The sequence below is a fragment of the Rutidosis leptorrhynchoides genome, chromosome 11 (genome assembly GCF_046630445.1).
Source record: "Rutidosis leptorrhynchoides isolate AG116_Rl617_1_P2 chromosome 11, CSIRO_AGI_Rlap_v1, whole genome shotgun sequence".
Lineage (NCBI taxonomy): Eukaryota > Viridiplantae > Streptophyta > Magnoliopsida > Asterales > Asteraceae > Rutidosis > Rutidosis leptorrhynchoides.
In genome coordinates this window covers 353732266-353758459 of record NC_092343.1, presented here as the reverse complement: position 1 = coordinate 353758459, position 26194 = coordinate 353732266, and the positions used below count along the sequence as shown (strand labels likewise).

General features: G+C 35.4%; 3 protein-coding genes across 4 annotated transcripts; all 3 read left to right on the top strand.

The window, feature by feature from the left end:
* Positions 1-19782: 19782 nt before the first annotated feature.
* On the top strand, positions 19783-21854 carry LOC139876878 (large ribosomal subunit protein P2B-like). Of its 2 annotated transcripts, none has more exons than XM_071864277.1 (4): positions 19783-19919; positions 20105-20199; positions 21303-21529; positions 21645-21854. In XM_071864277.1, the coding sequence occupies exons 2-4, from the start codon at positions 20112-20114 to the stop codon at positions 21669-21671; spliced, it is 342 nt and encodes a 113-aa protein (XP_071720378.1). In that variant the 5' UTR covers positions 19783-19919; positions 20105-20111; the 3' UTR covers positions 21672-21854. The 2 variants fall into 2 exon arrangements, with proteins under 2 accessions (XP_071720378.1, XP_071720377.1); XM_071864276.1 differs by having other exon boundaries at positions 19798-19919; positions 20108-20199.
* A 1060-nt stretch (positions 21855-22914) lies between these two features.
* Positions 22915-25975, top strand: LOC139876912 (uncharacterized). Its single transcript, XM_071864313.1, has 5 exons — positions 22915-23319; positions 23621-23756; positions 23854-23921; positions 24002-24088; positions 24210-25975. Exons 1-5 carry the CDS (start codon positions 22951-22953, stop codon positions 24288-24290), a joined length of 741 nt encoding a protein of 246 aa, XP_071720414.1. The 5' UTR covers positions 22915-22950; the 3' UTR covers positions 24291-25975.
* LOC139875850 (uncharacterized) lies at positions 24929-25387 on the top strand. The gene is made up of 2 exons (XM_071863143.1): positions 24929-25022; positions 25128-25387. The coding sequence occupies exons 1-2, from the start codon at positions 24929-24931 to the stop codon at positions 25385-25387; spliced, it is 354 nt and encodes a 117-aa protein (XP_071719244.1).
* Positions 25976-26194: the final 219 nt, after the last annotated feature.

The following is a 26194-nucleotide window of genomic DNA, read 5'->3' as shown; positions in this document are numbered from 1 at the left end:
CCGATGCCTTGAGCAGGAAGGATAGAGAACCCATTCGAGTAAAATCTATGAATATAATGATTCATAATAACATTACTACTCAAATAAAGGAGGCGCAACAAGGAGTTTTAAAAGAGGGAAATTTAAAGGATGAAATACCCAAAGGATCGGAGAAGCATCTTAATATTCGGGAAGACGGAACCCGGTATAGGGCTGAAAGGATTTGGTACCAAAATTTGGAGATATGAGAGAAATGGTACTTAGAGAAGCTCATAAAACCAGATACTCAATACATCCTGGAACGGGGAAGATGTACAAGGATCTCAAGAAACATTTTTGGTGGCCGGGTATGAAAGCCGATGTTGCTAAATACGTAGGAGAATGTTTGACGTGTTCTAAGGTCAAAGCTGAGCATCAGAAACCATCAGGTCTACTTCAACAACCCGAAATCCCAGAATGGAAATGGGAAAACATTACCATGGATTTCATCACTAAATTGCCAAGGATTGCAAGTGGTTTTGATACTATTTGGGTAATAGTTGATCGTCTCACCAAATCAGCACATTTCCTGCCGATAAGGGAAGATGACAAGATGGAGAAGTTAGCACGACTGTATTTGAAGGAAGTCGTCTCCAGACATGGAATACCAATCTCTATTATCTCTGATAGGGATGGCAGATTTATTTCAAGATTCTGGCAGACATTACAGCAAGCATTAGGAACTCGTCTAGACATGAGTACTGCCTATCATCCACAAACTGATGGGCAGAGCGAAAGGACGATACAAACGCTTGAAGACATGCTACGAGCATGTGTTATTGATTTCGGAAACAGTTGGGATCGACATCTACCGTTAGCAGAATTTTCCTACAACAACAGCTACCATTCAAGCATTGAGATGGCGCCGTTTGAAGCACTTTATGGTAGAAAGTGCAGGTCTCCGATTTGTTGGAGTGAGGTGGGGGATAGACAGATTACGGGTCCGGAGATTATACAAGAAACTACCGAGAAGATCATCCAAATTCAACAACGGTTGAAAACCGCCCAAAGTCGACAAAAGAGCTACGCTGACATTAAAAGAAAAGATATAGAATTTGAAATTGGAGAGATGGTCATGCTTAAAGTTTCACCTTGGAAAGGCGTTGTTCGATTTGGTAAACGAGGGAAATTAAATCCAAGGTATATTGGACCATTCAAGATTATTGATCGTGTCGGACCAGTAGCTTACCGACTTGAGTTACCTCAACAACTCGCGGCTGTACATAACACTTTCCACGTCTCGAATTTGAAGAAATGTTTTGCTAAAGAAGATCTCACTATTCCGTTAGATGAAATCCAAATCAACGAAAAACTCCAATTCATCGAAGAACCCGTCGAAATAATGGATCGTGAGGTTAAAAGACTTAAGCAAAACAAGATACCAATTGTTAAGGTTCGATGGAATGCTCGTAGAGGACCCGAGTTCACCTGGGAGCGTGAAGATCAGATGAAGAAGAAATACCCGCATCTATTTCCAGAAGATTCGTCAACACCTTCAACAGCTTAAAATTTCGGGACGAAATTTATTTAACGGGTAGGTACTGTAGTGACCCGAACTTTTCCATGTTTATATATATTAATTGAGATTGATGTTTACATGATTAAATGGTTCCAACATGTTAAGCAATCAAACTTGTTAAGACTTGATTAATTGAAATAGGTTTCATATAGACAATTGACCACCCAAGTTGACCGGTGATTCACGAACGTTAAAACTTGTAAAAAACTATATGATGACATATATATGGTTATATATATAGTTAACATGATATTATGATAAGTAAACATATCATTAATTATATTAACAATGAACTACATATGTAAAAACAAGACTACTAACTTAATGATTTTGAAACGAGACATATATGTAACGTTTATCGTTGTAACGACATTTAATGTATATATATCATATTAAGAGATATTCGTACATCATAATATCATGATAATATAATAATTTAAAATCTCTTTTGTTATTATAAACATTGGGTTAACAACATTTAACAAGATCGTTAACCTAAAGGTTTCAAAACAACACTTACATGTAACGACTAACGATGACTTAACGACTCAGTTAAAATGTATATACATGTAGTGTTTTAATATGTATTTATACACTTTTAAAAGACTTCAATACACTTATCAAAATACTTCTACTTAACAAAAATGCTTACAATTACATTCTCGTTCAGTTTCATCAACAATTCTACTCGTATGCACCCGTATTCGTACTCGTACAATACACAGCTTTTAGATGTATGTACTATTGGTATATACACTCCAATGATCAGCTCTTAGCAGCCCATGTGAGTCACCTAACACATGTGGGAACCATCATTTGGCAACTAGCATGAAATATCTCATAAGATTACAAAAATATGAGTAATCATTCATGACTTATTTACATGAAAACAAAATTACATATCCTTTATATCTAATCCATACACCAACGACCAAAAACACCTACAAACACTTTCATTCTTCAATTTTCTTCATCTAATTGAACTCTCTCAAGTTCTATCTTCAAGTTCTAAGTGTTCTTCATAAATTCCAAAAGTTCTAGTTTCATAAAATCAAGAATACTTTCAAGTTTGCTAGCTCACTTCCAATCTTGTAAGGTGATCATCCAACCTCAAGAAATCTTTGTTTCTTACAGTAGGTTATCATTCTAATACAAGGTAATAATCATATTCAAACTTTGGTTCAATTTCTATAACTATAACAATCTTATTTCAAGTGATGATCTTATTTGAACTTGTTTTCGTGTCATGATTTTGCTTCAAGAACTTTGAGCCATCCAAGGATCCATTGAAGCTAGATCCATTTTTCTCTTTTCCAGTAGGTTCATCCAAGGAACTTAAGGTAGTAATGATGTTCATAACATCATTCGATTCATACATATAAAGCTATCTTATTCGAAGGTTTAAACTTGTAATCACTAGAACATAGTTTAGTTAATTCTAAACTTGTTCGCAAACAAAAGTTAATCCTTCTAACTTGACTTTTAAAATCAACTAAACACATGTTCTATATCTATATGATATGCTAACTTAATGATTTAAAACCTGGAAACACGAAAAACACCGTAAAACCGGATTTACGCCGTCGTAGTAACACCGCGGGCTGTTTTGGGTTAGTTAATTAAAAACTATGATAAACTTTGATTTAAAAGTTGTTATTCTGAGAAAATGATTTTTATTATGAACATGAAACTATATCCAAAAATTATGGTTAAACTCAAAGTGGAAGTATGTTTTCTAAAATGGTCATCTAGACGTCGTTCTTTCGACTGAAATGACTACCTTTACAAAAACGACTTGTAACTTATTTTTCCGACTAGAAACCTATACTTTTTTTGTTTAGATTCATAAAATAGAGTTCAATATGAAACCATAGCAATTTGATTCACTCAAAACGGATTTAAAATGAAGAAGTTATGGGTAAAACAAGATTGGATAATTTTTCTCATTTTAGCTACGTGAAAATTGGTAACAAATCTATTCCAACCATAACTTAATCAACTTGTATTATATATTATGTAATCTTGAGATACCATAGACACGTATACAATGTTTCGACCTATCATTTCGACACATCTATATATATTTCGGAACAACCATAGACACTCTATATGTGAATGTTGGAGTTAGCTATACAGGGTTGAGGTTGATTCCAAAATATATATAGTTTGAGTTGTGATCAATACTGAGATACGTATACACTGGGTCGTGGATTGATTCAAGATAATATTTATCGATTTATTTCTGTACATCTAACTGTGGACAACTAGTTGTAGGTTACTAACGAGGACAGCTGACTTAATAAACTTAAAACATCAAAATATATTAAAAGTGTTGTAAATATATTTTGAACATACTTTGATATATATGTATATATTGTTATAGGTTCGTGAATCAACCAGTGGCCAAGTCTTACTTCCCGACGAAGTAAAAATCTGTGAAAGTGAGTTATAGTCCCACTTTTAAAATCTAATATTTTTGGGATGAGAATACATGCAGGTTTTATAAATGATTTACAAAATAGACACAAGTACGTGAAACTACATTCTATGGTTGAATTATCGAAATCGAATATGCCCCTTTTTATTAAGTCTGGTAATCTAAGAATTAGGGAACAGACACCCTAATTGACGCGAATCCTAAAGATAGATCTATTGGGCCTAACAAACCCCATCCAAAGTACCGGATGCTTTAGTACTTCGAAATTTATATCATATCCGAAGGGTGTCCCGGAATGATGGGGATATTCTTATATATGCATCTTGTTATTGTCGGTTACCAGGTGTTCACCATATGAATGATTTTTATCTCTATGTATGGGATGTGTATTGAAATATGAAATCTTGTGGTCTATTGTTACGATTTGATATATATAGGTTAAACCTATAACTCACCAACATTTTTGTTGACGTTTTAAGCATGTTTATTCTCAGGTGATTATTAAGAGCTTCCGCTGTCGCATACTTAAATAAGGACAAGATTTGGAGTCCATGCTTGTATGATATTGTGTAAAAACTGCATTCAAGAAACTTATTTTGTTGTAACATATTTGTATTGTAAACCATTATGTTATGGTCGTGTGTAAACAGGATATTTTAGATTATCATTATTTGATAATCTACGTAAAGCTTTTTAAACCTTTATTGATGAAATAAAGGTTATGGTTTGTTTAAAAATGAATGCAGTCTTTGAAAAACGTCTCATATAGAGGTCAAAACCTCGCAACGAAATCAATTAATATGGAACGTTTTTAATCAATAAGAACGGGACATTTCACGCTTCGCGTCGGGGGCTCTGTTTTGAATGCGAGTAAAAAAAAGTCTTAATTTTTTTTGTAATTTTTTTTCGACATTTAACATTGAAGAGTTGTTCCTTTTGCGAAAGTTGCTTCTTTTAGCGTTCCTTTTTTTTAAAGTTAGTTGATCTATTTTGTAAAAAATGAATGTTTTTCGACATCTTTTGGTAGCATTGAAGGGTTGTTCTTTTTATGAAAGTTGCCTCTTTTATCGTTGAGGAAAAAAAAAGGTAGTTGATTTTTTTATAAAAAAGAATTTTTTTTGACATATTTTGGTAACATTGAAGGGTTGGTTATTTTACGAAAGTTGCTTCTTTTATCGTTGAAGACAAAAAAAAAAGAAGAAGGTGAAATGATGAAAATACCCTTGGTTACTATTGATGAATATTGAAATAGTGTTTTGTCTTTTAGATAATATGTAAATTATACGAAATAATCAATAAAAAATAAAATTATAAATGATTTAACACTGAAATTTAACACCCAATGATTTTCCCTGTTTTAGCCTCAGTGTTAAATCTTAGTGTTAAGTTTAACACTGAAATTTAACACTGAGTCCAGTGTCATAACTCCTAGTGCTCTTAGTTGCTCACGTTTTGTTGAACTTGGTAAAAAAAGTAGGACTTGATAAAGTCAGGTTATATACATAATTATGTCTTAATATAGCGGCGAGTTAGCACCTACAACTATCTTTGAATAATATTAATAACTAGTATTTTACCCTCGCTTCGCGCCGGGGGTTCGGTTTTCAATGTATTTTATTGCGTTTAGTTTAACGATGATGTCGTTGAAGCGCAGCTCGAGTCGAACTAAAAGGTTTAACCCCTCAAAGATTTAAATGTTATTTTAAATTAACAATGTAGGTGCATCTCTGCGGGTGGAGAAAAATATAAAGGAAACCAAAAAAGAAAAAATAAAAAAAAATTGTTACAATGGGTAGAGAAAAATATAAAGAAAACAATCGGTAATATTCATATTTTTTGCATAGTAGATATTTGCTGCTGCTAATTATAAAGAAACCATCGGTACTATTCATATTTTTTGTCTAGTAGATATTTGCTGCGGGTGAAGAAAAATATAAAGGAAACCCAAAAAGGAAAAAATGGGAAAAAAACTGTTCCAAACAAAAAAAAAATTTGTTACAGTACCGTGAATAGTACTCTTCACGTGAATAGTACTGTTCACGTGAACAGTGACCGGTGTACAACTATTGTAGCGAAATGTACAAGCGATTGATGCGCGTAAATAGTACTATTCATAAGTTTTTTGCATAAGTTTTTGCTATTAGTATATATGTGAACAGCGACCGGTGTACAACTATTGTAGCGAAATGTACAAGCGTTTGATGCGCGTAAATAGTACTAGTACGTGAATAGTACTATTCACGTGAACAGTGACCGGTGTACAACTATTGTAGCGAAATGTACAAGCGATTGATGCGCGTAAATAGTACTATTCATAAGTTTTTTGCATAAGTTTTTGCTATTAGTATATATGTGAACAGTGACCGGTGTACAACTATTGTAGCGAAATGTACAAGCGTTTGATGCGCGTAAATAGTACTAGTCATAAGTTTTTGCATAAGTTTTTGATGTTAGTGTATATGTAAATGTAAATATTGCAATTGAGCAAATCCAAAATTACTATTCCTTAACAGTAACTTTTTTGTCTTTTTTGTTTTTTGTTTTTTTTTTTCCTTTTTCATCCCAAACTATTTTCGTCTTTGTTCCAACAACATCTAACCGTCATACTTCCGGCAACACAGCTTTTCGAACCTACCCACATAGCTTTTTTTAATACTAGCTACATACCCTTGCTCCAATTAAAGACTTGGAGTCATTAATAAATTATTTCTTTAATGTGTAACACAAATTACATTACAATTACAATTATAAATTACATTAAAATTGTGCCATTCTTTTCTAACTTAAATTTTCAAACCTTATTAAATCATTCATCTAATTTATACCGAGTAATTTTTATTACGTGTATAAAAATTTATTTACGTGTTATATAGTAATTATTTATAACAATTAATTCGATACATCTCAAAAAAATATTATACAATACGTAGTATAATTTAGACAATTCAGGATAATTAATTTGTTACAACTCATATAGTAATATATGAAACTATGTTTCTTTGCAATTGTATTAGATGTTTAATATTCTAAAACGAATTATTGTCTTATAGGTTACGTTAACTGCTTTGCTTCAATATATTTTTATTAGAATATATAATTGGATGCTACAAAAAAAGTTTTACGTAAACGAGGGTGGTCGCCGCTGTAGTGACCCGAACCTTTCCATGTTTATATATATATTAAATGAAATTGTTATTTACATGATTAAGTGTTTTCAACATGTTAAGCAATCAAACTTGTTAAGACTTGATTAATTGAAATAGGTTTCATATAGACAATTGACCACCCAAGTTGACCGGTGATTCACGAACGTTAAAACTTGTAAAAACTATACGATGACATATATATGGTTATATATATAGTTAACATGATTTTATTATAAGTATGTATCTCATTAGGTATTTTAACAATGAGTTATATACATAAAAATGAGACTATTAATTTAAGAAACTCGAAAACGATATATATAACGATTATCGTTATAACAACGTCTTACTAGGTACATATGAATCATATTAAGATATTGATACACTTGGTTAATTATGTTAAATGATAAGTAAATATATTATTAAGTGTATTAACAATGAAATACATATGTAAAAATAAGACTACTAACTTAATGATTTCGAAACGAGACATATATGTAACGATTATCGTTGTAACGACATTTAACTGTATATATATATCATACTAAGATATATTATATATCATAATATCATGATAATATAACAATTTAACATCTCATTTGTTATAATAAACAATGGGTTAACAACATTCAACAAGATCGTTAACCTAAAGGTTTCAAAACAACATTTACATGTAACGACTAACGATGACTTAACGACCCAGTTAAAATATATATACATGTAGTGTTTTAATATGTATTCATACACTTTTGAAAGACTTCAATACACTTATCAAAATACTTCTACTTAACAAAAATGCTTACAATTACATCCTCGTTCAGTTTCATCAACAATTCTACTCGTATGCACCCGTATTCGTACTCGTACAATACACAGCTTTTAGATGTATGTACTATTGGTATATACACTCCAATGATCAGCTCTTAGCAGCCCATGTGAGTTACCTAACACATGTGGGAACCATCATTTGGCAACTAGCATGAAATATCTCATAAAATTACAAAAATATGAGTAATCATTCATGACTTATTTACATGAAAACAAAATTACATATCCTTTATATCTAATCCATACACCAACGACCAAAAACACCTACAAACACTTTCATTCTTCAATTTTCTTCATATAATTGATCTCTCTCAAGTTCTATCTTCAAGTTCTAAGTGTTCTTCATAAATTCCAAAAGTTCTAGTTTCATAAAATCAAGAATACTTCCAAGATTGCAAGTTTACTTCCAAGTTTTCTAAATCCATTCCAAGTAATCATCCAAGACCAAGAAACCTTTGTTACTTACAGTAGGTTATCTTTCTAATACAAGGTAATAATCATATTCAAACTTTAATTCAATTTCTATAACTATAACAATCTTATTTCGAGTGAAAATCTTACTTGAAATTGTTTTCGTGTCATGATTCTGCTTCAAGAACTTTCAAGCCATCCAAGGATCCTTTGAAGCTAGATCTATTTTTCTCATTTCCAGTAGGTTTATCCAAGGAACTTGAGGTAGTAATGATGTTCATAACATCATTCGATTCATACATATAAAGCTATCTTATTCGAAGGTTTAAACTTGTAATCACTAGAACATAGTTTAGTTAATTCTAAACTTGTTCGCAAATAAAAGTTAATCCTTCTAACTTGACTTTTAAAATCAACTAAACACATGTTCTATATCTATATGATATGCTAACTTAATGATTTAAAACCTGGAAACACGAAAAACACCGTAAAACCGGATTTACGCCGTCGTAGTAACACCGCGGGCTGTTTTGGGTTAGTTAATTAAAAACTATGATAAACTTTGATTTAAAAGTTGTTATTCTGAGAAAATGATTTTTATTATGAACATGAAACTATATCCAAAAATTATGGTTAAACTCAAAGTGAAAGTATGTTTTCTAAAATGGTCATCTAGATGTCGTTCTTTCGACTGAAATGACTACCTTTATAAAAATAACTTGTAACTTATTTTTCCGACTATAAACCTATACTTTTTCTGTTTAGATTCATAAAATAGAGTTCAATATGAAACCATAGCAATTTGATTCACTCAAAACGAATTTAAAATGAAGAAGTTATGGGTAAAACAAGATTGGATAATTTTTCTCATTTTAGCTACGTGAAAATTGGTAACAAATCTATTCCAACCATAACTTAATCAACTTGTATTGTATATTATGTAATCTTGAGATACCATAGACACGTATACAATGTTTCGACCTATCATGTCGACACATCTATATATATTTCGGAACAACCATAGACACTCTATATGTGAATGTTGGAGTTAGCTATACAGGGTTGAGGTTGATTCCAAAATATATATAGTTTGAGTTGTGATCAATACTGCGATACGTATACACTGGGTCGTGGATTGATTCAAGATAATATTTATCGATTTATTTCTGTACATCTAACTGTGGACAACTAGTTGTAGGTTACTAACGAGGACAACTGACTTAATAAACTTAAAACATCAAAATATATTAAAAGTGTTGTAAATATATTTTGAACATACTTTGATATATATGTATATATTGTTATAGGTTCGTGAATCAACCAGTAGCCAAGTCTTACTTCCCGACGAAGTAAAAATCTGTGAAAGTGAGTTATAGTCCCACTTTTAAAATCTAATATTTTTGGGATGAGAATACATGCAGGTTTTATAAGTGATTTACAAAATAGACACAAGTACGTGAAACTACATTCTATGGTTGAATTATCGAAATCGAATATGCCCCTTTTTATTAAGTCTGGTAATCTAAGAATTAGGGAACAGACACCCTAATTGACGCGAATCCTAAAGATAGATCTATTGGGCCTAACAAACCCCATCCAAAGTACCGGATGCTTTAGTACTTCAAAATTTATATCATGTCCGATGGAGGATCCCGGAAATGATGGGGATATTCTTATATATGCATCTTGTTAATGTCGGTTACCAGGTGTTCACCATATGAATGATTTTTATCTCTATGTATGGGATGTGTATTGAAATATGAAATCTTGTGGTCTATTGTTACGATTTGATATATATAGGTTAAACCTATAACTCACCAACATTTTTGTTGACGTTTAAAGCATGTTTATTCTCAGGTGAATACTAAGACCTTTCGCTGTTGCATACTAAAATAAGGACAAGATTTGGAGTCCATGTTTGTATGATATTGTGTAAAAACTGCATTCAAGAAACTGATTTCGATGTAACATATTTGTATTGTAAACCATTATGTAATGGTCGTGTGTAAACAGGATATTTTAGATTATCATTTAATCTACGTAAAGCTTTTTAAACCTTTATTTATGAAATAAAGGTTATGGTTTGTTTTAAAAATGAATGCAGTCTTTGAAAAACGTCTCATATAGAGGTCAAAACCTCGCAACAAAATCAATTAATATGGAACGTTTTTAATCAATAATGTAAGACCCGAATATTTATCTCGCGTAATTGTGTATTAATGACATTTTGGGAATGAGGTTTCGTTATATTTAATTAAAAAGCAAAAGGATCTGATGCTGGCATTCTGCGCGCCGCGCAATGAGGCCGCGCGCCGCGCAAATAGGCGCTGACAGAACACTCTTTATTTTAATTGTTTTAATGAGGGGCAATTGGGTAATTTCACATGGGGCCGGATTTGTGGGCATTTTCAGTTGGTTTAGATCCAACTTTGGATCATTTCACATCCATTCATCTTCCTCATCCATTCTTAGAGAGAGAGAGAAGTCTAGAGAGAGATTTGAGGTTTTGGGGAAGAAGAAGCTCGAATCGATCAAAGTCTCGGGTTTTAAAGTTGTTCCTTTCGTTCTCGGCTACGCGGTGATAGTATTGGTAAGCTCAAACTCCGAATTTCATCTATTTAATTTGATATTCAAGTTAGGGTTTTGAGTTAATTTGTTGTAATACCCTTTTAGGTGATGAAATGGGTTTAATGATGCTAGTAATCGGGTTTATTGTAAATTGTTGGTGGATTTTGGGTTGGTGAACAAATTGGCCATGTTTAGAACTTGAAATTTAGTTTAATCACTTTAGTTAGCGATTATGGAAGTATTGGAACCCATTTGAGGTTGTTTGGTTGACTAACTTTGACTTTGGGTCAAATTAGGGTTTGGTGGTGATTATGACCCGATTGGCGATTTAATGAGGTTATAAACTTAAAATGGATTAAGTTGAAGTATAGAACCGAGTTAAATGTGTTTTGGTGTCAAAACTTGTAAAGGATGAGATTTTGGCCTTTATGGGTCAAAATTAGGGTTAAGTGTCAAAATGGGTATGACACGTGTTTGACACTTGAGTTCGGGTTTAATTGGCATAATAGGACCATTCTCACTTGTGTGAGTGATTATTGGTTAGTTTGGGCGCGGTTTGTACTTGGTAGTGCATTTGGGTCAAATTGCACTAAGTGTCGAATTTGGTTGACTTGTGAATCCACTCTAAGTGTATTGTTGTAATTGTGATAATGGAATAGGTATTTTCCATTGGCGAGTTGCGGTTTACTTGGAAGCTTTCTTCAAGACTTCAAGGTGAGTGTTAATATCCTATATGCATATGTATGTGTAGGATGGGTGCGGATCGGGTGAAGTGATTCTCATCTATAGAGCTCACTTCACATGTAGGTGGATTTGATGGACTTGTGCATAGGTCCAATTGGCACGGTTGTGCGTTTTGGTTGACTACCTTTGGCAAAGTACACATTTTGGGTGTACGTTATCACACGTGGTTGTGAGTGGAATAATTATGCGTATGTGTATATAATGTATTTATTTGTGTCGTATGAATGTGGCATTGTCGCGTTGCTTAAGACACCACATTGTAAAGAAGTGGATGTCGCGTTGTTTAAGACACCACATGGTAAAGAAGTGGATGTCGCGTTGTTTAAGACACCACAATGTATTGGAGTGGATGTCGCGTTGTTTAAGACACCACCCATCGTATTGAATGGCATGTGGAATCGTCGCGTTGTTTAAGACGCCACATTGGAAAGGGTGAGTGAGTCGCGTTGTTTAAGACATCACCCGGGGGATTAGTGACTACGCGTTGATTAAGTAGCACTAACGGATGTTATGAACTCCAACGGTCTTGTATGTACCGTTTCCCTTGTTCGAATTGGTTAACCATGGTTGTATGAATTATGTATTGGCATATTTAATTATGAACTATATGCTATTGGTATTGCTAGCTAATGTGGATTTGCGGTTATTGGTATATGCACGATATGTTGCATGATTGTCGAATTGCTAATTCGTGTTTAATGTTGTATTGTCGTGATGTAGTTAACCCTCCGGGTGTAGTTATTGGCGTTGTTCACATTGACGTTGGTGAACTTACCTTATTGATGGTATTATTAGCTTGTTGCTTAGTGATCGTACGGTGTACTTAGATTAGCTTGCCTTTAGGCTTGGACGCTCCGGTATGCGGTATTTGTTTATTTATGTGGCGTGTCCATTTTATGCATATATATGTATGTAGTATATTATCATTCACTAAGCGTTAGCTTACCCTCTCGTTGTTGACTCTTTTTATAGATTGCATGCGGATGGTGGCTCGGGTAAGCGCGAGGATTAGAGGACTTGCATAGTTTGCGTAGAAGGCTTGCTTTTGGATTTATTAGGATTGGGTAGTGTATCCCCAATCGCCATGCTCGGCTTTGTTTTGTATTAAGAGTCTTATGGTCTAAAATTTGTATTTTGATACTTAAAGGGTAATTTGGGCACGTGTGGGCCCCACTTTGTAAAACTCGCTCAAACCTTAGTTATGTGCTAGTTTTACATATATTAATGTAAGGTTAAAAGCGTTTTGGCTAAATGTGTCGGGAAGTCGCTCATCTTTTTCGCATAAAAGGCAACCGGCAACAGCCAGCTTTTGCGCGGCGCGCAAGCTGGGGCGCGCGGCGCGCAAACAGTCTTCCAGCAAATTTTTTTTTTTTTGTTTGAAATTTCGTCGTGTTTGGTCGGTTACGGTTTGGGTTGTTACAAGTGGTATCAGAGCCTGGTCTAAGGGATTTAGGTGACTTGAGATAGGTGCCTAGACTTAGACTTTTGTGTGTGCTTAATTTGTTGCGGGACTTGTAGGATTACGGGTCGGAATGGGTTTAGTTAGTGCCTTGTTTATAGGTTGACTAACGTTTATATTAGTAATGCGGCTATTATTAATATGCTCTTGTGTTGTGATAGTAATTCTCGCGTGTGTTTGTACCGCGTAGAATTTTGGTTGTGGTTGTTTATATCATCGAGCGAGGCGGTCGTTGTACTAACAAGTCGATGCGGCGTGTGTGCGTAATAAGAACTTGCAGACCTTATTACGGGTGCAAATCGTGTCTAACAAGTGATGTACGACGAGTGTTTAGCAAGATGGGGTGGTGTTGTGCGTGTCGTTTTATACGTGCGTGGACTAATCGTTTTGCATTCTTTAGAATGACGACGCGAAACGAGACCGAGACGAATGACACGGAATTTAACGCTAGAGTTACGGCCGCCGTTGCGGAGCAAATGAGAGCGTTTCGAGAAGAAATGGATGGGAAGTATTCCGAATTCCAAAATAGAGGTGAAATGGAGCGTTGTCTTAAGAGCTTCATGAGGACTAGACCCCCGATGTATGATGGGAAACCGGATCCTTTGGTGAGTACGACTTGGGTTTCGGATGTCGAAGGGTGTTTTCGTACTATGGAATGCCCTCCCGAGAAAAAGACGAGACTCGCTACTAGTTTGTTGCGGGGTAGGGCGAAGGATTGGTTTGATGGCAAGATTGATCTTGTCGGTGGTGAAACGTTTATGACGTTATCGTGGGACGAATTTAAGGAGGAATTCTTCGAGGAGTTCCGAACTTCAGCCGATTTATCGGAATTGCGTTGTGAGTTGCGAAATTTGCAACAGGGTTCTATAGACTTGAATACTTTAAAGACGACTTTTATGTCGAAGGCTCGTTTTTGCCCGGAATATTTGGGGAACGATCGTTTGTTGATGGAGGATTTCTATCGAACTTTGAGCGATGACTTGAAAAGCAAAATTAGCCGGGGTTACGCGAAGTCGTTTGCGGAGTTATTTGCGGTGGCTAGAGGTTTCGAGTCTTATACGCGATTGAAAAAGGCCGAACCTTCAAGTGAGAGAAGGGTTATTTCTTATGGTGCTCCGAGTAAGAGGACTAAGGGTCCGAGTGCGAGTACGAGTAATGTGGTAAAGGGCGCGGTGGATTCTCGTGCGCCTAGGTGTTTCAATTGTGGCGTTAGGGGTCACAAGTTGTGGGAATGCACAATGCCGAGAAGTGATGACGGAATGTGCTACTATTGTCATAAAGAGGGACATCGCAAGCCGGATTGTCCCGAGTTGGCGGCGGCGAATGCCGCAAGGAGACGTTGAGGTATGTTTCGTTTTAATAAATATGTCTTTGAATATTTATTTACGTGGCATATATGTTCGGACTTGTTAATTGCATAGTAATTTGCATGTTTGGTTGTTGAACGAAGGGCGTAAGACTTGGTGTAACCAAGCATTCCTTAGTATTTGGGAAATGTTACTACCAAGCCACGGAAATGGATTTGGTGTTCGATTGTTAAGCGCGTGTTCGCTTATGTGTTGAAGTGATGAACCATGGGGTTCGTCGGGTGATTGGAACCTTTGAGATCGAGTGTTTAAAATCTCGATGTGTGTTGGTAATGGAGTCTTTATGACGCGACATTAGGTGCCTCTTTTATACCTACTAGCGTGATGTCGACTCCGATTGTGTTGTAGTTTCATTGTACGTAGGGTACCGGGAGAAACCCTTAAGTACATGAGTGACTAGGTTGAAATTCGACAAACTAAAGCAATTGGATAATTGCGAGTGTATAGTTCGTGTAATCTGTGGTACACTTTTCGTTCAAAGTGTTTAAGGATAGGTTAAGATCCTTAGTATGCTCAAGGTTTGGAGCAGGGTATGGTAATGGGTCGTGTGAACCCAATTGTTGGTAAAGTCTACCTTTGGTAGCATTGTACGGTTGTACATGACGTGGTTATGGAACGTAGTTCCAAGTAGGGAAGTTACACTCCCGCACGAGGAGACCTTAGGGTGAGATTTCGGATGACGTTTTTGGTAGGTCCAAAACTTGTGTTGGGACCTAGTCTTGGTCGATTTGTGGTAGAATACAATTACGGTTAAGTTGTACTTATGGTTTGGATTTAAATTATCACCGAGGTGGTAACGTGGTAAATCTCGTTGAGAGATAATGGGCGTGTTTGGCGAGCAAGGTGAAATCCCTCGGTTAAGGGATGTGCGTGTCGGATTCTCTTCTAGAGAAATATTGTTTTGTGCCTATGTTTGATATAGGTGGTTCTTGCTCGATAGTGTGGATGGTTAGTGGTATCCGTTAGGATTTGTTATAGTGGTGAAGCATGACTTTCGGAGTCCGCTGACTTCATCATGAGGTATTGTTATATTGGTGGAGCATGACCTTCGGGGTCCACTGACTTCATCATGAGAGTAGTGATATATTGATGAAGCATGACCGTTGACAGGGTCCGCTGACTTCATCCGGTGTTGAGTGAACTATCGGTTGTTTATACGCCGATGGTGGGATCGTGAGGACCATGTTGTGTGATTAGTGATGTGATAGCCGTATTTCGCTCACATGTTGTTACGAGTGTGACAATAGTCGATTTTGTATACCTTAGGTTTAGCGTTGCCTTAGTCGTTTTGGGCGCTTTTGGTTTTAGCCGCTGCTTATGATGTTAGGATAGTGGCATATTTGTTATATTGCACGCTACAAAGGATGTTTAGTGGTAAGTGTAACCCGTAAGGATTCATGTGGTGCGATCTTCAACGTTCGGATTGTTGACTTCAAGTTGAGACTTGGTCGCTTTAGCGTTGTACTCGGTAATAGTACGCTAAGGGATTTATACCTCGATACGAGATTTGGTTGAGTTTCCCCGATGTTAGGGAATGAGCATGGTTTTAGTGCTCGGATGGTGATTTGGATAAATCACGGGTGACGATTTAGTTGTTGAAGGCGATTCGTTGGGAAGAATTGCCTAGGGAAGTCGGATTTGGGACTTATGATGAGTACCGTTGAGTGAGGTCCTTTTGATTAAGTGATGAGGATCACGAGGACGTGATCGAGTTTAAGTGGGGGAGAGTTGTAAGACCCGAATATTTATCTCGCGTAATTGTGTATTAATGACATTTTGGGAATGAGGTTTCGTTATATTTAATTAAAAAGCAAAAGGATCTGATGCTGGCATTCTGCGCGCCGCGCAATGAGGCCGCGCGCCGCGCAAATAGGCGCTGACAGAACACTCTTTATTTTAATTGTTTTAATGAGGGGCAATTGGGTAATTTCACATGGGGCCGGATTTGTGGGCATTTTCAGTTGGTTTAGATCCAACTTTGGATCATTTCACATCCATTCATCTTCCTCATCCATTCTTAGAGAGAGAGAGAAGTCTAGAGAGAGATTTGAGGTTTTGGGGAAGAAGAAGCTCGAATCGATCAAAGTCTCGGGTTTTAAAGTTGTTCCTTTCGTTCTCGGCTACGCGGTGATAGTATTGGTAAGCTCAAACTCCGAATTTCATCTATTTAATTTGATATTCAAGTTAGGGTTTTGAGTTAATTTGTTGTAATACCCTTTTAGGTGATGAAATGGGTTTAGTGATGCTAGTAATCGGGTTTATTGTAAATTGTTGGTGGATTTTGGGTTGGTGAACAAATTGGCCATGTTTAGAACTTGAAATTTAGTTTAATCACTTTAGTTAGCGATTATGGAAGTATTGGAACCCATTTGAGGTTGTTTGGTTGACTAACTTTGACTTTGGGTCAAATTAGGGTTTGGTGGTGATTATGACCCGATTGGCGATTTAATGAGGTTATAAACTTAAAATGGATTAAGTTGAAGTATAGAACCGAGTTAAATGTGTTTTGGTGTCAAAACTTGTAAAGGATGAGATTTTGGCCTTTATGGGTCAAAATTAGGGTTAAGTGTCAAAATGGGTATGACACGTGTTTGACACTTGAGTTCGGGTTTAATTGGCATAATAGGACCATTCTCACTTGTGTGAGTGATTATTGGTTAGTTTGGGCGCGGTTTGTACTTGGTAGTGCATTTGGGTCAAATTGCACTAAGTGTCGAATTTGGTTGACTTGTGAATCCACTCTAAGTGTATTGTTGTAATTGTGATAATGGAATAGGTATTTTCCATTGGCGAGTTGCGGTTTACTTGGAAGCTTTCTTCAAGACTTCAAGGTGAGTGTTAATATCCTATATGCATATGTATGTGTAGGATGGGTGCGGATCGGGTGAAGTGATTCTCATCTATAGAGCTCACTTCACATGTAGGTGGATTTGATGGACTTGTGCATAGGTCCAATTGGCACGGTTGTGCGTTTTGGTTGACTACCTTTGGCAAAGTACACATTTTGGGTGTACGTTATCACACGTGGTTGTGAGTGGAATAATTATGCGTATGTGTATATAATGTATTTATTTGTGTCGTATGAATGTGGCATTGTCGCGTTGCTTAAGACACCACATTGTAAAGAAGTGGATGTCGCGTTGTTTAAGACACCACATGGTAAAGAAGTGGATGTCGCGTTGTTTAAGACACCACAATGTATTGGAGTGGATGTCGCGTTGTTTAAGACACCACCCATCGTATTGAATGGCATGTGGAATCGTCGCGTTGTTTAAGACGCCACATTGGAAAGGGTGAGTGAGTCGCGTTGTTTAAGACATCACCCGGGGGATTAGTGACTACGCGTTGATTAAGTAGCACTAACGGATGTTATGAACTCCAACGGTCTTGTATGTACCGTTTCCCTTGTTCGAATTGGTTAACCATGGTTGTATGAATTATGTATTGGCATATTTAATTATGAACTATATGCTATTGGTATTGCTAGCTAATGTGGATTTGCGGTTATTGGTATATGCACGATATGTTGCATGATTGTCGAATTGCTAATTCGTGTTTAATGTTGTATTGTCGTGATGTAGTTAACCCTCCGGGTGTAGTTATTGGCGTTGTTCACATTGACGTTGGTGAACTTACCTTATTGATGGTATTATTAGCTTGTTGCTTAGTGATCGTACGGTGTACTTAGATTAGCTTGCCTTTAGGCTTGGACGCTCCGGTATGCGGTATTTGTTTATTTATGTGGCGTGTCCATTTTATGCATATATATGTATGTAGTATATTATCATTCACTAAGCGTTAGCTTACCCTCTCGTTGTTGACTCTTTTTATAGATTGCATGCGGATGGTGGCTCGGGTAAGCGCGAGGATTAGAGGACTTGCATAGTTTGCGTAGAAGGCTTGCTTTTGGATTTATTAGGATTGGGTAGTGTATCCCCAATCGCCATGCTCGGCTTTGTTTTGTATTAAGAGTCTTATGGTCTAAAATTTGTATTTTGATACTTAAAGGGTAATTTGGGCACGTGTGGGCCCCACTTTGTAAAACTCGCTCAAACCTTAGTTATGTGCTAGTTTTACATATATTAATGTAAGGTTAAAAGCGTTTTGGCTAAATGTGTCGGGAAGTCGCTCATCTTTTTCGCATAAAAGGCAACCGGCAACAGCCAGCTTTTGCGCGGCGCGCAAGCTGGGGCGCGCGGCGCGCAAACAGTCTTCCAGCAAAATTTTTTTTTTTTGTTTGAAATTTCGTCGTGTTTGGTCGGTTACGGTTTGGGTTGTTACAAATAAGAACGGGACATTTCAGCCGCAATGCGCGGCTGACCACCCTGCTTGTTAGATTATATTAGATTAAATTAAATAAAAGAAAACAAGTTTTATTTTTCTCTTGTACATTAAGGTTGGTTCCAACAGTGCTTTCTTGACTCCCGCCCACCACCTCGCCCAGGAGGGTGCCTCTGGTAGCGGTGCGCCCAGGCGGCCGCCCAACTAGTCGCCCTCCTTCTCGTCTCTCTTTCAGCCCTTTGGTGAAATTTGTGTGGATTGTTGGCGATGTTAATAATATTTGTACCTTAAGCTTTTATAGTTGTAATATCTTTAATTAAATAATTTAAGTGATTTTGAATTTATTTGAGAAAATATGTTACTATTAGTAATGTTGTTAGTCATGAAAAGGAAGTGCTGATGTGACGGTTAGTCCTGAAAATAAAATTGTGTTTTGATTCGGAGCACTCTAATAATAACCACTCTAAATAACTATCCCCCACTCCATGTATTATTATTGTTAATGCTTTATTATCTTTTAAGTATACCTTTAGAGTTATCATCACATAAACTCATAAATAAATAGTAAGGAGTAGAGTTATCATCACATAAACTCTTAAATAAATGGTAAGGAGTATATTAATAAGAAATAAATAGTTTAAAATTAAATGATAATTCTTTAATCGTGATAAATAATTTAAAACGAGGATTTTATACCCGTGATTCGCTGCAGGATTTCACTTCGACAGAGTAAAAAAAGAACGAAAATTATAAATTGAGAAATGACCAAAGTATTATCCTGTCGCAAGGCTCGCCAAGCACCTTGCGACTTGACCACAATCGTTCACAACCCGACATTGCCCAAGTTGCAAAGTTCGCAGCCACCTTGGGACTTGCGCGGAAATTTTTACAATATATTTTTTTTAGTTTTTTTAGGGTGATAAAAAATGGACTATCCATAAAAATATATAACGAACAACGCAATAAAACAAATGATTCGACCAAAAGCGGCCCATTAACCAATTTCAATATACGTGGCCCACTAAATAACCCGGGAAGCTATTAGTTAGGATTAGGGTTTCAATATAACTGCTGTTGCTGCGCTGAACCCTAAAAACTCAAAGGAGGCAAATAGATACAGATCTGTTTCAGTACGCTACAGGTATCTCATCTTCTTCAATTATCTGTTTATTGATATGACATATATTAATTAATATTATTGTATTTTACATATATACTGAAGTGTATTTCTAAATATATAATTAAAATATATAATTATTAATATATAATTAAAATATGTGATTGTGAATTGAAATTGTGTTTTTTTTTTTTTATTATTTAATAAAGCAGAAAAATGAAGGTTGTTGCTGCTTATTTGTTGGCTCTATTGGGAGGTAACACCTCACCATCTGCTACAGATTTGAAGAACATTCTTGGTTCAGGTAGAATACTCTTATATATTGTGATTGTATTTTAATTTAAATTTAATATAATGTTCTGAGTTTGATACTTATGATTAGTATACTATTTACAAGTTATTGTATTGTTTTGATAAGTTTTTCATGGCTCTTTGTGTTGTGCTAATTAGTAATTAGTAATAGTAATTAATATGAAATGTGAATAGTCTATAGTGTTCTTTATTAGTGGTAATAGAAATCAAGATGTGGTTGTGAGATGAATTAGTTAATGAATAATTATTGGTTTTTTGGGCTTAGATTTTCATGTAGTTTGTTAGTTGTTTACTTTGCTTGATCCTTCATTAGTTTGATTTGCAATAGATGTAAATGAGTACATAATTTTGTTTTTTTTTATCGAAGTCGAACATCTGCAATGAGGGCCACAATTTTTTTTAACTATATAAGTGAAATAAGGTACCTTTAAGGATTATGCGTACACTTATCTTTTGTGTTTCAATGTATATACACTAAATATTAGTTTGAAATTATTAAGCAATTCTATTTTTATTGATCTATTCTATTATATACTTAGGATCTTATAATATACTGATATTTTAATAGCAAGTGATTGCTGTTTTTATATTAATTACATCAAGCATGATATTAAGGATTGAAAAGAAAATTAATTTTTATCAAAGTGTTAAAGTGACAATGTCGGTTTTAGCGTGATAATAACATATTTGGTGTAATCTGAGCGTTACTACTAATTTTCCTACACGAGTGTGTGTGCTGTTTTAATTGTAAAACCTCTCCAACTGTTTTACTTGTAACAAATTTGTTATAATGCTCTTTTAGTTTTTTGATAGAAGAGTTTCTTTTTTACTGCATTTGTCGTTCAATAGATAAGTTTATTGTTATAATGTGTAAAAAATGTTGGAGAGGTTTTTATCTACCTTTTACATTAAAATGGTGTAAAAATACATTTGGTGCTAACATTTGAGAGGCTTTTATAATTTCATGTAAATACTTGTGTGAGTATACTTCATTTGTCCCTTAGGTGACAATTTGAACCCACGAAGCTTGTTTATGTTTTTTTATATATGCAAAAAATGTAATGTAAGCTAAGAATAATAAAATGTGTTTTGCAGTTGGAGCTGATGCTGATGAAGACAGAATTGAGTTGCTATTGTCTGAAGTCAAGGGTAAGGACATCACAGAATTGATTGCTTCCGGAAGGGAGAAACTGGCTTCAGTTCCATCTGGCGGTGGCGGTGTTGCAGTTGCCGCTGCAACTGGCGGTGGTGCTGCACCCACTGCCGCTGCAGCTGAGACAAAGAAAGAGGAGAAAGTTGAAGAGAAAGAAGAATCTGATGACGTAAGTTTTGTTACAATATCTTGATTCTTTAAAAACTTATACTATTTTATATCTAATGGGCTTGTTTAATAATGTGCTTACTATTGTTTGTTGTCATGTATGTTTATTTTTTCAGGACATGGGATTCAGTCTATTTGACTAAGGAATCAAGGTTTACATCATTTTGTTATTTATGTTTAAGTATTTGTATCTTAGTTTTGTCATGAACTATTTGAATTGTTTAGACAATGCAAATTTTTTTGAGTTCCTTCTTATACTATTAGATATGAAATTATCAGCCAAGTGGGTTGTTTTGACATATACTATATGCTTCCTGGTTTGTGTTTTCTTGATGTTTTTGCTATGGTTCTTTGACCTTTTTAAATATCAGCTAAAAATGATCATTGTGTGACCTAGATGCTTGATATATGAAGTTAAGGGTTCATCCGTTATACACTTCGGGTGTGCTTGTTTACCTCATAATTGAATGGTTCAATGTTAAATTCCGAACAGTTTGTTTCTGACCTCTGAATGATGTATGACGCTGAATGATTCCGCATTTACTGCGAAACCATTCAGAACACGCTCTTCTTAACCATTAAGCACTTAAATTTTCTATGATATTATCGTTAAATTATATCCAGAACACTCGTCAAACATTTTTATTCATGTAAGATGTTAATATGGTAATTTTATCTCATTTAAAATGATTATCAAACAACTTATTGTCATTCAAGTGTCAATCATTTGCACTTAATTCAGTTTTGACGAAACCACTCCTTTGTATATGATTGTACAACTGATGTTATGTGTGCTCCATAGTTAAGAAACCAAGGGTGCTAAACTTGTGCAAATCCCTTTTGCTAAGAATATTCCCTCTAGTTTTATTGTGTGCAATTCTACTTAAAAGTTAAAGGACCCAAACACCTAGTAATATATGAAAGCTTAGAAACAATGGTTCTTTTAAGCATTCCATTAAACAACATTTCAATAACATTATCTCTATTCTCTTACACATCAGTCTAACGTTACAAATTAGGATTGTCTTAACTTAAATAATGCTTCAAATTCTTAATTACAGTAAAAAAGAAATAGCATTGCTCTTTATAGAAGTTCTTGTGGTCATTAAAATTCTTATTTGTATTCTTTAAACAAATCCCAACTAACATACATAATTATAGAATCTAAAAAATAGAAACAACAATCCCATTTCAGTTTTCTACATACAAATTTCTAGTACTTATAAACTTAGGACTTCAAACTTTGTTACAAAACTACTACAATTATTGTGTGCTATTTTCAGGATTTATTTTGTGGTGAAAATATAACCAACCCAATAAAGATAAATACAAATAAAAATCTAAAAAAAGAATCATTCAAATATTTTTTTTTTTTTTAATTTTTTTTCTCAGAGTTCACTCCTTTTCTTTCTCCCAAACCCAATGATGTCACTCCTCAACACCAGTAGTCTCCCAACCATTCCCAAATTTCCATATATTCATTCCCATACAAAATCCCCTTTTCTTGCAGCCCTTTTTCCTCAAAATTCATACCCATCTTTTCAAAGTTCAAATCTTTCTCATCAAAGATCAAAGATTAAACAAAGCCCAATAACCATAATCACATCATCAATGGCTTCCACAACTCAGACAGATAAAATTACAGAAAAACCCTTTTCTGTTCTCTTTGTGTGTTTGGGTAATATTTGTAGAAGCCCTGCTGCTGAAGGTGTTTTCACTGATTTGGTTAAAAAAAGAAATCTTTCTTCCAAATTTGTCATTGATTCTGCTGGTACCATCAATTATCATGAGGTTTGTTTACGTGATTATGAGTTTCATTCATTTTTTCTTCATTTAAAGTTAAATTACTTTCATGGGCTATCTTAGTTTCCTTAAAAAATTAATTCTTAGGATAATTTCGGAGTACCCAATATTGATTTGATCATCAATTTTATGGATTACAGACAGAATTCTGTTTTGTGAAACAAATGTTTATCTATCTTTATTTACTTGAAATTATACTTTTAGAGGAATCATAGGGTACCCATTTGTGATCTGGGCTTCAATTTGTTTAATTTGATTGTCAATTATGTTTATCTTGATTTCTTGAAAGGGAGGTCCAGCAGATTCTCGAATGAGAGCTGCCTCTAAAAGAAGGGGTATTGAAATCAAATCGATATCAAGACCGATAAGGCCTTCGGATTTTAGAGAATTTGATCTCATTCTTGCAATGGACAAACAAAACAAAGGTCACTTTTTGTGTTTTTATGTGCTTAATGTAATCCAAATTAGATAGAAGTAGACAATTTATATTAACTTTGATTTGAACTTTTGTATGGATCGTAGAGGATATACTTGCAGCTTTAGAGAGATGGAGTTTGAAGGAGACGTTACCAGCTGATGCATACAAGAAGGTTTGTATAAAGATTGAAAGAATATTAAGGAATTCACATTTCTTATAATCTGTTTGGATTGCGCATGTGTTGTCATGCAGGTTAAGTTAATGTGCTCTTACTGTAAAAAACATGATGCAACCGAAGTGCCAGATCCTTACTATGGTGGGCCACAAGGTTTTGAGCAGGTAAGCTATACGATAGGAGACATGATGTTATAATGTTATATACTTTTTGACTTTATGCCTACATGTTAGACAAACTGTTAACATAAAGAGTAACTTTTTGATGTTTCTTTTATTGTGGCAGGTGTTGGATTTGCTTGAGGATGCATGTGAATCGCTTTTAGAAACCATTTTGACTGAAAACAACGGCATCTCAAATTCATAGATACGTTTACTTACCATTCTTGTTTGTATGGACCATATTTTGTTTCTCATTGCATCTCTTGTAATCTCGCCTAAGTTTTTGTTCGATTTCTAAGAGTGTTAAACCAGTGTGGTAGATAGTGACTATATGACGATTTGATCTTCGTAGCTACTAAAACAATCGTGTGTTATTCTAATACAGTTTAGCCCAAGTTCCCATAACTTATGAGTTATGTCATGTTCACTATTATGAGCCTGAACGTGTGAGATGAACCAAGGTTGTAAAAGTTGCTAGTCAGGGACTAACCGGTTAGAAACTCATAGGGACTAGTGGATCAAGTCAGGGACTAGTAAGAAGTTGACTTTAAAGAATTATGAATATGATGAACCTAATAATCAACGATGTTATATGCTTCATATTTAGATTATATCATTGCCTAGATAAGAGTATATCATGTATATCACTTCCATATAGTAAGGAAGTTTGTTAGGCATACCATTCTTAGGGATATACTTTGGTGTATACATGTTTGCTGTGAGAGTAAGCAATATACACAAAAATTACCAATATCTCTCACGGTATCAAATTTCCTTTCTATATAACCTATCATCTTTTATCTATGTTCTTCCTTTTTCTTATTTTCACAAACACCTTCATCAATGGCAGATTCCAACAAAATTCATCCCGCCATTACCTTCAAAAACATCAAAAACTTCATCCCTATTACTATGGAGATGGATAAAAGTCAATACGGTTCGTGGGTTGATTTGTTTCGGATCCGTTGTCGTGGTTTTTAAGTTATAGAACACATCATCCCCTGTACAACTACATCAAGTTCGTCTGTTTCACAAACCGCAGAAACCAATCCCACTCGGACCCCACATCCAAAAAACTGGGCACAACATGATGCCATTTTAACTCAATGGATATATAGTACAATATGCAAAGAACTTCTTCTTACCATCCTCAAACCCGATCAAACCGCTCAACAAGCTTGGGACCGAGTCAAGAGTATATTTCAGGATAATGAAAAATCACGAGCCATTCACTTCAACACCGATTTTCTAACATCCGATTGGAGAACTTCCCCAACATATCATCCTACTGTCAGGAATTGAAAAGTATTGCGGACCAATTAAACAATGTTGGCGGTAATATTCTTGATTAAAACATGGGTTTGCAATTAGTTTCGGGCTTAAGTGATAGCTATCAAACAATTGGTGCCTATCTTGCACACACTAAACCGACACCATCGTTTTATGACGCCCGATCTATGATCATCTTGGAAGAATCACGAAAACAGCAATCCGCCTCGAGCTCTGCAATTAACGCCGGTGCCGCCCTCATTACTACCACTCCGACCACCGCACTACCACCCAACGATACCAATTACAACCGTGGCAGTAACTACATGATTTTGGACCATCACAATATCATATTCAATTGGGCCACATCAGTTTACTTATGGCCCGTCTCAGAAACAGTGGTCCCATGAGCCTCAGGTGTGACAAAATCCTATCTGGGCCACTCCACCACGCCCTTATCCGTCCAGGCCCACATTCGCTCCAAACCAACAGGGCTTACTGGGTCCTAGGCCCACTCACAATTATGCTCACTTTGTTACATCAACCTCACCTACTGACATTGAAGAGGCCATGCATACAATGAGTTTACATCCCCCTGATGAAAAATGGTATCTTGACACAAGCGCAACTTCGCACATGACGAGCTCCTAAGGTAATCTCACTTCCTATTATCCTTCAAATGCTTCTAAATATATTATTGTTGGAAATGGTCACGACATACCTATTAATGGTTTCAGTCATACTTCATGACCCATCAACCATAATCAACCACTTTTTCTATCCAACGTCCTTCATTCTCCACACCTAATTAAAAACTTCATCTCTGTTCGTCGTCTTGCT